General features: G+C 35.0%; 1 protein-coding gene and 1 pseudogene across 1 annotated transcript; one reads left to right on the top strand and one right to left on the bottom strand.

The window, feature by feature from the left end:
* The first annotated feature begins 62 nt into the window (after positions 1-62).
* On the top strand, positions 63-3,038 carry MARS2 (methionyl-tRNA synthetase 2, mitochondrial). Its single transcript, XM_039844340.1, is given in 2 exon segments — positions 63-819; positions 822-3,038. Coding segments are annotated over 2 exon segments (1,839 nt in total). The 3' UTR covers positions 1,904-3,038.
* Positions 3,039-9,420: 6,382 nt separating this feature from the next.
* LOC120587860 (uncharacterized) lies at positions 9,421-9,529 on the bottom strand (annotated as a pseudogene).
* Positions 9,530-16,191: the final 6,662 nt, after the last annotated feature.

Consider the following 16,191-nt stretch of genomic DNA (forward strand, 5'->3'; position numbering starts at 1 on the left):
GCGGGCGGGGCGCCGATTCCATTGGCTTTCCGGCCGGAAGCGGCGGGGAGGGCCGGCTGCGCATGCGCCCCTCACACGTGCTTCTAGAACGCCCCCTCCGCTGCTTGGGCCGGGCCGGCATCATGCTGCGAGTTTCTGCCTTGCGGCTGCTGGAACGCATACTGGGGAGTAGGGTCTCGCTCCTGGACTACACTTGCCTGCGGCTCTACAGTTCGGGCCCTCTCGGTGCCCGCGAGGATGCTCACGATGCGCGCGCCTACTTCACGACACCCATTTTCTATGTGAACGCCGCGCCGCACATTGGGCACCTGTACTCCGCGCTCCTGGCGGACGCCCTATGCCGCCACCGTCGGCTCCAGGTTGCCAGTGCCGCCGCCACGCGATTCTCCACTGGTACCGACGAGCATGGCCTGAAGATTCAGCAGGCAGCAACCGCTGCGGGCCTGACCCCGACGGAGCTGTGCGACCGAGTGTCGGCCCAATTCCAGCAGCTCTTCCGGGACGCTGACATCTCCTCCACCGACTTCATCCGCACCACCGAGGCCCGGCACCGGGTGGCTGTGCAGCACTTCTGGGGAGTGCTGAGGGCTCGGGGTCTGCTCTACAAGGGGCTCTATGAAGGTTGGTATTGCGCCTCCGATGAGTGCTTCCTGCCTGAGACCAAGGTCACCTGGCAGCCGGGCCCGTCGGGGGATTCATGTCCTGTATCTCTCGAAAGCGGGCATCCTGTCTCTTGGACTAAGGAAGAAAACTACATTTTCAGACTTTCCCAGTTCCGGGAGCCGCTCCAGCGGTGGCTGCAGGACGACCCTCGGGCGATCACCCCGAGCCATTTCATCAGGCAGTCCTTCAGTGGCTGGAGGAGGAGCTGCCGGACCTGTCAGTCTCTCGCAGAAGTAGCCACTTGCACTGGGGCATTCCGGTGCCAGGGGACGATTCGCAGACAATCTACGTATGGCTGGATGCCTTGGTCAACTACCTAACTGTAATTGGCTACCCAAATGCTGAGTTCAAGTCTTGGTGGCCGACCACCTCGCATATCATAGGCAAGGACATTCTCAAGTTCCATGCTATCTATTGGCCTGCCCTCCTCTTAGGGGCCGGCATGAGCCCACCACACCGCATCTATGTCCATTCCCACTGGACAGTCTGTGGCCAAAAGATGTCTAAGAGCTTGGGCAACGTGGTGGATCCCAGGACTTGTCTCGACCGCTATACTGTGGATGGCTTTCGCTACTTTCTCCTTCGTCAGGGTGTCCCCAACTGGGACTGTGATTACTATGATGAAAAGGTGGTTAAGTTGTTAGACTCTGAGCTGGCAGATGCTTTGGGAGGTCTCTTGAACCGATGCACTGCCAATAGAATAAATCCTTCTGGGACCTACCCGGTCTTCTGCACTACCTGCTTTCCCAGACAGCCGGGGTTGGTGGGGCCATCAGTTCGTGCTCAGGCAGATGACTATGCTCTGGTGAGTGCAGTGGCCGCTTTGCCCAAGCAGGTAGCAGACCACTATGCTAACTTTCAGATCTATAAGGCTCTAGAGGCAGTGTCCAGCTGTGTTCGGCAAACTAATGGTTTTGTCCAAAGGCATGCACCATGGAAGTTGAAGTGGGAGAGCCCAGTGGATGCTCCCTGGCTGGGTACTGTGCTTCATGTGGCCTTGGAATGTTTGCGAGTCTTTGGAACTTTGCTCCAGCCTGTCACTCCAAGCCTAGCTGACAAGCTGCTATCTAGGTTGGGGGTCTCTGCCACAGAGAGGGGCCTTGGAGAGCTCTATTTCTTGCCTCGATTCTATGGACATCCTTGCCCTTTCGAAGGGAGGCGGCTGGGGCCTGAAACTGGGCTCTTGTTTCCACGACTGGACCAGTCCAGGGCCTGGCTGGTGAAAGCCCATAGGACCTAGAAACTCAGTTCTTACTGACTTGTGGTAAAAAAGCAAATGAATGATTTTCTTATTTTGCATTTTCAGGAAAGTTAATGTTTTCTAAGTCAAATGAGCACATAAGTGATGTTCCTGTGAAAAAAAGAGGCTTGTAAAACTTTTCAGATGCCTACCAGCTATTCTTTAGTTCTCTGTGCCCATTAACCACTGTCCTTTGCACACCAGTGTCTCTAAGATGTCTCTAGGTGAGAAATGGGTAAGGGACATCTTTGCTGATGCTGTTCCTGCTCACTGCGCTCCTTTCCAAACCACGGTTATGTTATTTGTCCAGACTACCTCTTATGGCTTGTTTTCCATTGGCCTGGCCTCTGCTGGGCAAATTAGAATGGGGATTGGAGGCCCTTACCTCAGCATTTAACCTTATTTTGTTATATATGTTGGCCCTCCTGTTAAAAAGAGGTTATTTTAGAACACTTTTAAAAATCAGGGTCTTAGACTGGATGATTTTTGCTCATGTCTATATTTTTAGTTCTGAGAACACTGACTCCCTATACTTAGTTAATAGTTTGTTGTGCTTTGTAACATTACGTTTCAACCAGTAGATGGCTCTAGTCTCATATTGAATTAACATTGAGGTTTCAGAATCTTTAGAATAAATTAGTTTTGTTTCGAATTTTGCAGAATTTAAAGAAAACTTTTATTGTTTTTCTTAAAATTAGGGATAAGTGCAACCACTGCTGTTTTACAGAAAACAATGAAGATCAGAATCCTGGTTTTTTTAGACTACTGAAAAATGACATTTACTTAAATGTTTAGTAAGCTTATAAGTAACTTTATCAAGTTTGGACTATAAGTTATAAAGCTCTCCTGAGAGACTTGGTATGTTAAAATTTTAAACTTTTAGAACAGATTTAGAGGTATGATTTAAAAATTCTAGTTCAAAAGGGCAATTTTTTTTATATTAGTCTTAATTTTGTTATTCTCATACATAATTTACCATATATGATTTCTTTTGGTCAATCAAGGTCTATGACACAATATAGAAATTGCGGAATAATTATTATAAATGTTAATGCATTTACTTTTAAGGAGTTTTTACTGATAATTTCTTTTGCTCTTTTAAAGTATTAAAGTTTAAAAGTTTGTAAGTACCTTATTCAGATCTATTTTGTCACATTTGTTGAAGGCGATGGTGAAGGGAGGCAATGATCAATACTTCAAGAATCTCAAACTAGATTTAGGGATCTCTCCAAGGCTCCATAAAAGAACATCACAGAAGATGTTAAAGTATCAATTTATACAATGATTACGACAGTGTAAGCCAGTGTTATTATCTCATAGATGATTGGACCACTAGGCCAAAATTTAAAATAACTTGCCTTGAAATATCCATTCTGCACTATGATCTGAACTATTGTGCTGCTAGTTCCCCCAGATTTATTCTATGTGCTGCTATTCAGCTCCAGTCTCTGTTTATAATCAGTGTGGTGAGAGATTTGTTTGCTTGGAAACACTGCTTAGGAAAGAACGCGTGAAGGCATTTTAAAGGTGAAAGGACTGTTTCTACAAATGTTCCTTTAGACCTTCATTATTTTTCATAATTGAATCCTGGGCTTTCCATAGGATATATTCCAGTTACCTGCTGGGATGACTAGGGTAGATTACTGGGGCCTAGAATGGAATGTAATATCTCCTAGGGCTTACAGAGCAGAATGGTGAAAAACGGGATGTTTACATGGATGAAAGAAAACAAGTCTTGGAAAATCAGCGGAATGATAAACTCTGCCTTGGAAGTACCCTTTTAGCAGTCCTACAGTTCCTATCATGAATGGAGAGGCAAGTGTCTTCCATTTAAGTAATCTTTCCTATGGCCTAGTGCTGGTCTACACAGTGAACCTTTGCTTGCTGGATGTTAATGGAGTTCCTTTTATGCAGTCTGTTATTTGTGTAGGCATGTAACTGGCTTTCAGAATATCTGTGGTGCTGGAGGGCACAAGAAAATAGGGGAACCAAAGAGGAGAGGGCATAATTATTTTAAAAGACAAGAATAAGTCAGATCAAACCCACCACACTTCTTCGCTCAAAATATCTTTATTTTGAGCGAAGAAGTGTGGTGGGTTTGATCTGACTTATTCTGTGGTGATATGGAAGATGAACTAGTTGGATTCTCTGTAAGAGGTAAAGCAAATATCCTTTGGCTACTTGATATATTCAATTTAATCCAGCAGTTTAAGAATGGCAAGTGAAGGATAGGTAAAACTTAAAACTGAAGGGCATGCATTTCCAAAAGAGGGTATCCTAACCACTTATGGAAGATGATAAACTTATACATCTAAGAATGCCCCTACTGCAGAACTATTAATACCCTATCTGGCATCTTTGGATCCCATTAAAGAAGGAAGTTTCTCCCAAATACTACCCTTGAAGCTCTTAAATATACATTTTAGGTTATTCTTGGAGGCAGTGTAGCAGGAGATTATGATAAGAGCACTGGTCAGGTGTTCACAGGATGTCATAGTAATAACAAGATGTCAACTTGGTAGACTATAGTCCTATCTATGAAGTCATGCAAGTTGTGGGCAGTATACATGTTAAGGGGGGCTATTCCACAAGTGGACGTATAGATTAGGCACCTCTGGAGTCAGAAGATCTCTGACTATATAGGGTCAAGAGTAGGCTGGAACAAGAAATAGAGACAACCTCTGATTTCACTGAAATATCAGTTATTCTGGAAATAGGCCTCATCATTTTTCTTAAGGACCTGTGTGACTATAAGACCCGAGAAGAGCCTGCTAAATTGAGTATTAAGTTGATGCCAAGGTACTTGAGAAGGCCTAGGCTGGAACGTGGGCCTTGAGGCACAGGGCTTTTAAAATTTTTTTTTCCATATTTGTACCTGTGATTGGGACATGGCTCTTAAGAGCACAGGTTAGGGGGATCAGTTCTAGAAGAAAGCCTTTGAGTCCCTAAGACAGAATAAAATATGTCATTTTAGCACAACACAGCTAGCCCTGCCCCTTCCTCATAAGAACTTTGGATAGTGTTGGTTAACTTTTATCAATAGTAACTTACCAAATATGGAAGTTAATATTGCTGGAAGGGCCACAACAGTAACAGCCAAGTTAATTAAGGTTAATTAGAGATTTTAACTTTCTGAGAAGAGTGTCTTTATTCTTTTTTGAGACACAGGATAAAAGAAGCCTGGCCTAAGCTGCTTTCCTCTATCAGTAACTACTTTGAGCCAAGGGGAAGGGACTAACACATTCGGAGGTGAAATTAGCTTATTCTCTTTAGTGTTTATTAGTCCTGGATCACCCAGTGTAGAGCCTCTGAATTAAGGAGCCATCTAATAGGGAATTGTTGACCATATTTAAAATACCCTGCTTAAGATTAGATCACATTCATCAATTTCTACTTATATTTCCTGATGAGGAAAGGTAATTGAGAAGAGCTACCCACCCAGTAGATATTAGGCCATATCTTCCTATGGCCTAGACAACTAGAAATAATATACTTTCTATTGTTCCTCTTCTCATCAATAGCTATTGGGAGATTCAGCCATACTTGGATCTTCAGCAAAGTAAGGTGAGGCTGTAGTATAGCAGTTCCATCCTTGGCTATGAACCGAATTTTACCCCCATTCACCTTCTGACATAGTTTAACTCACCACAGATTTTAAGTCTACAATTTCTCACTTAAGAACAGGATGGTATGAGATGTCAAGATGTTTCAGGAAACCATGTGTGCCATCTGCAAGAAGAATATTATAGCTCCAAGGAGAGATGAACTCCACCTTCAAGTCATTAAGGATTTTGGGGTAAAACATTTGCAGAAGGCCTGGGTAGGCTGGAGGGACAGCTCTAGGAATAACTGTGGAAATGGACAATTCCACTTTTCTAACTGTGTGGTACGGTGAAAATGACACTAACTTTATGCTATTCCACCCTAAGGCTATGCCTTGTGCACGTACCCCTCATTAGTTGACAGTCACTGGTTTGTGGGATTTAACATAAAGATGAATCTTCAAAAACTAGTTTATGATTGACTTATAGATGGAATAAACATTCTATTCTCTTAAACATTCAATAAAATATGACCAACTATACTTTTTTTCCTGATTATAATATTTTTAAAAAGGTAATATCTTTTAATTCAGAACACAAGGTAGTTTCAGTAATTTGGCATCCTTTGAACTACTTAGAAGCATCCATTGGGTAAAAAACTATAAATATAAAAAATATAAAGTTAACAAGCATGTTACACATTTTAGGTTAATCACTAAAATAATAAAAATAGAATGTATTTCTTTCAAGCCAGATGTAAATAAATGTTAAAGAAAACTCAATCCAACAGAAGATAGGAAGGAGAAAAAGAGGGCAAAGAAAAATGAAAAATACAGTAAAAGAAAACCCATAATAAGATGGAAGAAATAAATACAAATGTATAATTGTAATATAATAATAAATCATAGGATGAACCTTCTCTCAAAAGACAGCAATGTTCAAGCTGAAATTTAAAAAGTTAGCTATATGTAGTTAAAAGGTATATACTTTAAATATGACATGAAACACTAGGCATATATTAAACCAAAAGAAAGCTGGTATCTTAATAGACTATATTGAAGGGGAAACCATTACTAAAGATCAACTGAGACAATACAAAAGGAATAATGTACCAACAAATTATAAGAATGATGAGCTTGTATATCTAATAATAGCCTCAAAATGTAAAAAGCTAAAATTAAAAATGACAAGAAATGTTCAAGTCTGCAAAAAAAAAAAAAGGAAACTGCCTTTCATGAGTCCAGAGAAACCATGCAATGAGAAAGTAAAACTATAACTTATATTAGACATTAGCACTTCCGGCTTTAATGTTCACTACCAAGGGGATCATCACTGCTAAGTGTGAAAAAAATAATTTTATTGCAGGCAAGATTTTGTGACTAAAATTTTTTCTTTTTTCCATGCATGCCTCTGTGAAAATAATTTGTTTTTTGAATAGAAATGTCAGCAAATATACTACCTGTTCAGTAAATCCTCATTATGGATTATTAAAAAGGGAGAATCTCATGGCCATACTTTTGCTAAATTTTCTAACTGTTACTTTAGTAATAAGCGAAGGTGAAGGGAGGGAACCAACACTTCTATGTTCTCTCATTTACTTTTCCCATCAATTCTGTGAAGTGTTATTCCTTCTCTGTTTGATGAGAAACTGAGGCACAGAGATTAACTTGATTAAGGTTATACATCTTATAAAACAGGAGAGCCTACTTATCTCCATGTCAGAATGTCAGCACCATCCTTAGCACCAACACCATAATCAATCAGTGAGAATATACTGAAGACGCTTAGTACCAACACCATAATCAATCAGTGAGAATATACTGAAGGCGCTGTATTGTGGGGAGGAGGAAGCAGTATAATCAGATCCAAAGACCTGAAAATGCAAAGTCTAAATAAGGACCCTTAATTGAAATACATCAATGAGTGTTTCAAGATGAAGAATTAGTTCTTGAAACTAGATTATGAAACAGATATTCTTTTGCTTTCAAGAGTTTCCTTTATTATCTGCTTGTATGTGCTTGTGTAAATTAAAAAAATTAATAATTGTATAGTCTCTATTTTTCTTTTTCCTTTTGTTTCCTATTTTTAGAATGCAGTTCCAAATTCTCGACTCCAACAATTCCCCTCTAAGTGAAAGTATGTTATCATAACTTCATGAACCTAAGTATTTTGAAATAACATTTTACTAATTGGTACTTAAAATACACATCTCTATACATGAAAACATATCAATATTCAAAAGTTTTATTTGAATTAACTATTATAGTAACAAGGCCAGATAATTTTATTGGAGGTTACAAACACTGAAACTTTTTCATTTCATATATACAGTTTTAATACAAATGAACTTTTTAAAAGACATCTAGTTGCTAACAATTTAAGTTCTATGAATTTATTAAACATATATTATTCTTATGACATCTGTTTTAACAAGCCTGCAGAAATCAGATTAAATGCCTCTGACTCGAGTTTTACTAAAGTAAATACCACCCTGTTAGCTAAAATGCCACATATTGGATAATTCCTGATAAATTATAATCTCATATATGACAGTCAAAACATTCTAACTTCCCCACATTAGAAGCTTTATGATGAATTGCATAAAGACTATTATGTCTTAGTTTATTACATTTTTTTAAAATGAAATGTAGCTATTATCTTGAGCATGGGCTACACCTTGAAAAAGTGTGATAAAACATATGTTTATATAGAACTTTTAGCCATCACCTAAATTGTATTTTTAAAAATTTCTTAAAAAGTAAGTTCTTGCTAACTTGGAAGGCCAAGAACACTTCCATCTTTATTTTGTGTTTTAAATGATTTCTTCAGAACTGTTTAAATTCAAGCTACACAGTTCCATAGTTAGCAAGGCATGATAGGCGCTTTTTCAGTATTCTTTGCATGGTAGATGATGATGTTGATAGAATCAGACTAATGCATTATAAATAATATATGACATTTATTGGACTGCCTTCAAAAATCACTAAAGGAATTTATTAAGGCTTTCATAAAGCAAAGAATTTTCAGTCCTGGTAAACTGAAATTACTGCATTAACTTTATATTTCTGTACAACTTATTTTATAGAGACTTACATTTTTAGAAAGTAAAACTTTTTAGTCATGAGTTTAGTTTCATTTATAACTCATTACTGGAATGTAATTAAATAAACCAAGTTATAATGTGTAAGAAGTCTATTTTGGTATTATAAAAAATCTTAACTAAAATAAAATTATTGAAAATATGTGCTGTTAATTGCATGAGAGCTGATGGTTAGATTTCACACCATTTTAAGATTTGGAAGGAGTATTTTTTGCTAAGTATAAAGGAAATATTTTTAACATTATGACATTGACAGGTAAAAAATGGTTAGTTAATAATCTTCAAAGCAGAATTTTTAAAAATTAAAATGTCAACATAAAAATCAGCTTCTAAAAAAGTAGTTAATTCATAGCAAATTTTAAATAAAACATTTTTGGATGTAACTGATGTTATAAAATTAGTTTTCTAGCCTAGGAAGATTATATGGCACTTCTTCCTTTTTCCATAATCCATAGAGACCATCATCTCAAAGTGTAGTTATCAGTTATGGGGCACAAAAACCAGTAGAAATGTATAACTGTGTGTAGCTAAGTGTAAAAATTAGGAAATCGACCTGATCGTAGACAAAAAGGAAAAATGGTGAAAATTTACTGCTTAACATTGAGAGTAGTGAGAAAGGGACTAAGTTCAAAAGAGTTATCAAAACCCATCATTGATAAGTTTGTAGAGGTAGATGTTTTAAATGTTCAATATACGAAGGTAGGTACTTCTGAGCTCAGGAGTTTTAAACATTCTCTGTAATACACATAGCTAGGGCATAGGCATACAAATCTATCTGATAAACATAGGATTGTTGCTGAGTTTTATTTTCATTTCCCCTTTGGCACAGACATTAGGACATTAAATGTGTTGTTTTATTATTTTGTTTTTTTTAAAGCCTATAGCACCTGGTATTCCTAGGTGGTCTTCCATCCAAGTACTAAGCAGGCCTGACCCTGCTTAGCTTCTGAGATCAGGAGTGTTTAGGGTGGCATGGCCATAGACTTTAGATGTGTTATTTTAATTGACAGCTATTCTTACAAGTAGCTGGATATAGCCTGAATAATCCTAAGGTTAACTTTACTAGTCAGTATTTGGGTGTAAAGATGAGTTAGGAAAAATTTACATGTATTAGTATCTTTTTTTAATAGTTTGCACAATAGGTCAGGTACTAATGAGGTATTTAAGAAGTTTCTTTTATGTGTTGCTAAAAACGTTACATAAGTGGGTATTGTGTAGCTTTCTTTGGTACCAAAGACATGTTAAAAACAAAGATCTAAATATTATTTGCAGGAAATATACTGAAAATATTAAATCATCTCAAATTGTTAATCTATAGTATAAAATGATTATCTGTTAGATGTTTTCTTCCAGAACACCAAAGAAAAAAGGTATGTTTTTTAGGCAATACTTTTTATATGAATTAAACATTTCTTTTAGATAATATCATTGGTTGTTTCAGAACTTTATGAGACAAGGAATGAGGGTTTCATTTCCATACCTTTGTTCATTTTTATATTATGATGTAGTAAAAAGGACATGGATAATTAAAAGTTAAAACACTGATCTTTTGCCGTTATTAAAGCTGTTTTTGCTATTATGGATATGTATATTATCTATAAAAATAAGCAAAATATCATATATTAAGCAATAAATAGCAATTTTTTTTTTGATACATTAATAAGTTTTCATACCACCTCCATTTTTCTGTAGTTTAGGTCTGGAGAGAAAAATGAAGTAATATAATCTTTATAGAATGGAATGCACTGTGGAAGTATGTCATTACATTTGGTAAAGAGCACAACTGCCTAAAATAAATTAGTTAAGAAAAACACTTCAAATGTAAACCTTTTTTTGAAACAAAATGCAATTACTCTTGGACTCTAGAAATTTACAAAAGTTTTAGAATGAAAATTCCTTAGTGTATACTGAATAAACCTGAATAATAAATATCAGATTAAAATGTATACTGAAAACACTAGACAAGTGGAGTATTAGATTATTTCATGGTATTTTTGAGTAGGACTCTAATTGTAGAACACTGGATTTAATACACAGCATGTTACTTTCAAAATAAATGTAGTAAAATAAAATATTCTTAATAGAGTGGCCTTGGGATGTGCCAGAATATTCTTTAATATAACTATGCTATTACAGTTTATTCCTCAATCTAAATATTTAGCCCAGAAACTTTCTGGAGATATACCTAAAAATATATATACATCGATGGATAGTTTATTATCCTTTATGAGACTAGATAAAAAATTAAATTATAATTGGGTTATCATCTTCTTAATTATAAGGTTTTAATGTATAATTCTTATTTTTTACCAGGAGAAATACAAACCAGTTTTAGGTCTTGGAATGAACATGAAATTAAAATGGTGAAAGAAATAAGACTCTTAGTATTGCACAATCAAATTTCAATAATGTTAGAATAAATTTCTATGTAGTTAATTTAAATATTGCTTATTTACATAACTTTTTACTGTTTTATTATTAATCCAATCTTCTATAAAAGGAATAGAGTATTTTTACAGAAGTAAGTTGGGATATATATTAAACAGGCAGCATTTAAAGAAAAGTTGGCATGGCCATTTTTTAATTTTAAAAAGTTCTACTTAATGTGGCATTTTTTAAATTATACAAATTTTTTCAATTCTGTAAGGGCAAACGATCATAACTTCTTTGTATTAAAAGGTGAAATATAATGTTATGTGTAAGTTTTATTCAAAGTTAATGTTTTGAAATCCCAGAAGTCTCACAAACTAAGACCTGAATGAAAGATAAAAAGGACTATTGACAATGTCACTGTGTTAAAGGAAGAAATATATGTTGAATCTGACATGATACATAAAGTGAATGCTTATACTTGCTAAGATAGTATAAGAACCCTTTACTTCTGTATGAGTGACAAAAGGGCCAGAAATAGATATGGAGATAACTTTAAATATATTTAAGAATAGTGTCAATTTTATCCATAGTAACTGGTATAAAATAAATGGTCATATATTATATATACAATATATTTATCTGTATTAACGTATGACAAATTTTCTAATGTAAACCTAGAGTTTGAAATGTTTTTTGAAAACATTTAATATAAGTAGAATATATATAAACTTAAATACTGCAAAACCAAAATAAAGCTAGAGTTTTCTACATATTATCTTTTTATCAAGATAGTGTTTTATGAATTTTCCATATTACACTAAATGGCCTGTTGCTATGTATATATTCTGTATGTGCCATGGCTATGTCTATGAATATGAAACATCTGGAACAAAAGTGAAAAATTCAGTCACCAAAAATGTTTTAAATAGTTTTACATGACATTATCATGTTGATAAGATAGTCAGATGATGACCAAATTTTTCAAACTTTATCAAGATATTTGTTTTTTTATAGATAAAACCTTTATTCTATTTGTTACAGATTACAAGTCTATGTTACTTAAGTGTGTGTGAATAAAGGAAACCATGATTTTACGCTGCACCTCCAATATTCTGGCTTCTAAGATTTCTTTAATTCCCTTAATAAAGCAAAAACATTTAACCTTAAGCACATCTAAAATCCTCATATTTGTTACCAGACCACAGATGGGGCTAGTTATTTTCCATTATTGGATAAAATAGTTATCCAAGACTTTATGTAACAGAATCAATAGAGGAAGGTGGAGTAAGAATTGAGTCCTCTGCTCTGAAATATTTTTCTAGGATTAAAGTGTGGACTTTGAGAATATCGAGGTTTCAAACCTATAGATGAAGGTTTGAAAAGCTCACAGAATGTAACCCTGGGTCCTATTAAGAGATTTCAAGAAAATTGGGGTTTTAATGCATTTTTAATGGCTCCTATTTTAAAATCACTTAAGAGAAAGATTTTAAGAATAATATTAACCGGGCCTGGATTTTGAGGAGACAAGGTGTGTTTTAGGAAATTCCCATTAGAAAGAGTAGGTTACCTTATAACCAGTGGCTAGACGGGAATCCTAAAGCTATAAAAAGACTCACTAAAAAGGATCCAAGAATAGCCCTATCTAATGGTATTTCTAAATTATTAGGTTGTATTTCCTTTGTGCCATCCTTGAACTTCGGTAAAAATTTGTTAAAAAGAAGATTTATGTACTCAGTGATATACAAAATATATGAGGAAGTAAAAATCCAGAAAGAATCAGGGAAATAATAATAATAATAATAATAATAATAATAATAATAATAAATAGTAATATTTTACCCTACTGTTAAGTAAAACATTCAATGAACAGACTCTGTGTTCCAACAAGTGATTTTTATTTGATCCACTGCTGAACATAATAGCTTCTGGACATACTGCTTTGCTCAAGACACTTAAATAGGAAAACTTCAGCTAAGGCATCTATAATGACTAAATGCCTATGTAAGAGCATCAGTATTTAGCTAAATTCTTTTGCCTAAAAATCTCATCATTTGCTCTGCCTACTTTAAATGATTTGAGTTTGAATGTTGTGATTCAAGAAAAATATAAGCATCAAGGAGCCTGGGTTTATTTCATAAAGCTGAACAGAACTGTGGAAGTAGCATGTAGGCCAAATCAAATGCCTAGCCTGAATCTGACAATAGAAACTTAATACCAAGTGTTCTAGTAATTCTTCTAAAAACTAGCAGCCTACATATAATTAAGGAAAATGAACTAAAGCTTCTAAGATGTAAAGCAAAATTTCTCTAATGAGGCATATTTAATAATATATCATTGTACTTTCCATAATTTGGACACTTATGCTACTCTATTGATCTACCAACACTCTGAGCATGTCTACTAACAATGAAATGATTTGCCAGTAATAGAATAGGTAACTATCAGGAATAAGTCATAAAAATGGGTAATTTTTTTATGGCATATCAGACTTAGATGTTTCTAGGGTTAAAAATGGTTTAAATAGTGCAATTACATAAAGAGTTTATTCACATCACTTCAGGATACTTTGTGAAGTTACAAAAATAGTCTTCTAACCAGAAAAGAAACATATATGAAGTACTGTAAAATAAAGGTAATTATCAAAATCAGTGCTGTAAGAAAATTCCTTCCAATGACATCAGGCTATGTTTAACATTAGGCACTGTTGCAATTACTGAGCTGAGGAGACTTCAGTAGGCAATTATGTTGATGATCCATTTATCATAAAACCACACATATTTTATCAGTATAAAAAGTGGCATGAATTTGGTACTTGCCATTAGGATGTAAAAGAGAAAATTAAATTATAGGTACTCTTTCCCATAATAGCAAACACTACATGGAGGGCTTATACAAAGACTGATAAATGCCTATATTACAGTTATTAGCAAGAATGGAAAGGAAGAAGAAAAGCAACCAAAGGTTCATTTGTTTTTGTTGGTGGACTTTATATTTTCAAAAACATGGAAATATGCCATGTTCACAAAATATCAAGGGTACCGCCTATAGATATCTTTTGCTACCAGAGGGATTAACAGTTTTCTGAGAAAATTTAGAACGCCTTTCTTCACACCTTGTCTTCCTTCTTATATTTCCCAGAATGCTGAATTATGCATTTTTAAAGAAATTTTTTGATTACCAATCTAAAAAACTTAATTCTAAGATAATTCTATTCCCACTATTTTGGTTAGGAAACTGTTCATATTCAGGTTACTTGATTCAAGCATGATTAAACAGTTTCATGTTTATCACAATTTATTTTAGAATTGAAATATTTTCTAATCCAGAGTCCTAGATGCTTAAGGGATTAGATTAGACATTTTATTTGTGTCTAAGGTTTAATTTGTATAAGATTTAATTTTACCAATCCAAATATCCTTAAGCCCTATCATTTTTAGTCAAAAAAAGTTATCTGAATTGGGTGAATAAGGAAAGACTCAGGGTCTCTAAAAATCTGGAGACATTCTATCCAAAATAGAAAATAGAGGACTTCAGAAGCTAATGATAGTCAGATGGAGGGAAGTCTTTCTCATTGTCAGCACACTCAGTTGTTTTGGATTTTTAAAAATTGATTCAAATAACAAGGATATGGTACTTGGAAAACAAGTTGGAAAGAAGATATACAGGTGAACAGATGGGGGATTCTTTCCAGACTGAAAGGAAAACTGATAGGCTTAGGGAATTCATGGAATAGGAAGAATATAGTTTGAGTTTTAGCTTGAAATTTTCCAAAGGGATACTTTTTAAACACTGAAACCTATCAAAGACAAAAATATAGAGAGCATGACACAAAGCATCTCAATAATAAGTAATGAGAGGAAAATAAACGCTAAAAAATGTTGAGACGTTTACTTTGAAGATTTTATACTTCAGAGCCGAAACTTTATTTATAAAAGAAAATAACACCACAAAAAACTATCATCTCTTCACAAGCATTATTTTCCCCAAGAAAGAAAACTCTCAGAGATGTATTTTATCTCCCCTATTCCATGAAAGAGGAAATGAAAAGTAAGAATCTAATTAACAGGCTTTTTTATTAGAAATTCTCTCTTTAGGCCTTAGGGCATACTGGAATCTTGCAGGTACATCCCAAAGAAGTGTGAGGTTCTAGGCTCCCCTGCCCCCTAAATTTTCTCCAATGAGGAACAAAAACCACTAAGTAAAATGGCTAACATAAGGAGGAAAAGACAGCCTGGGAAGCAGGAAAAGGCTTTCGTCCCTAAGTATAGAAAAGCAGCTTCTCACACCCCCTATTTTCCAAAGAAAAGAAGTATACCAACATGTTTATAACTCATATCACCTTTAGAGAAATATTAAGTGACAATTACTCATGAGTCCACACCTTGGTAGAAATGCAAAAATGAGGTTAATATAATAGCCGCACTAGGAAAATCATATACCAAAATATTAGTAAATAACCAAGTATTGGCTTTTTTTTTTTTTAACTAAGAAATACATGTCAAATAAGGAAAATTGACAAATCAGTAGATGGAAATTTTTTTAATTACATGTTTTAATAATAAGTCATGTCAATATAATATCACCACTCACTAGCCTAAATAAAATGTCTTAATGACTATTTGGCTTGTTACTGTCTATCTTCACTTCAATACAATCAGGCTTGACATTATATTAGTTGATGCCGTTTTACGCAGCATGCCTAAAAAGAATGATAAAGCAGGAAATCCTTAATCTGTTAGTTCACTAGTTTGAAATTTATGCCTGCTATTTTATATTTGTGGATCTTGATAGGTCAGAAAGTAGATAACATCAACATTACTATGACACTAGTATACAGAAAACTGAAGATGGATTATGTCACATGGAAAGGAGAAATAAAATAATGACAGTGTGAAATAAAACAAGTGATCTTGAATGGCACTTGATTTCTGAGAGGACCCAGGAGAATGTAGAAAATATTAGCAAATTTATGCAATACATAAAAGTGAAGAGACAAAAACATATAGCAGATCCAACAAACAGCAATAACCAGAGCTGCTCATCAGAAAGTGATACTCAACATGGAAGGACAGAAGTTGATAGAATATTTTTAGGAATTTATGCACAGGAATGAAAACACTGAAGAGAGTTGAAAGAAACAGTACTAATTATGAATATTATATTCAACCTTGGTTAAATTTTGCCCTTTTCCTCTTTTAAGTCAGTAGAGATTTCAGAATAAATTTTAGTCAAAGTATAAGGCTAGGGGCCAGCAATTTACTATTATAACAATA

This window comes from Pteropus medius, unplaced genomic scaffold (genome assembly GCF_902729225.1).
Source record: "Pteropus medius unplaced genomic scaffold, Ma_sr-lr_union100, whole genome shotgun sequence".
In the NCBI taxonomy this organism is placed as follows: Eukaryota; Metazoa; Chordata; class Mammalia; order Chiroptera; family Pteropodidae; genus Pteropus; species Pteropus medius.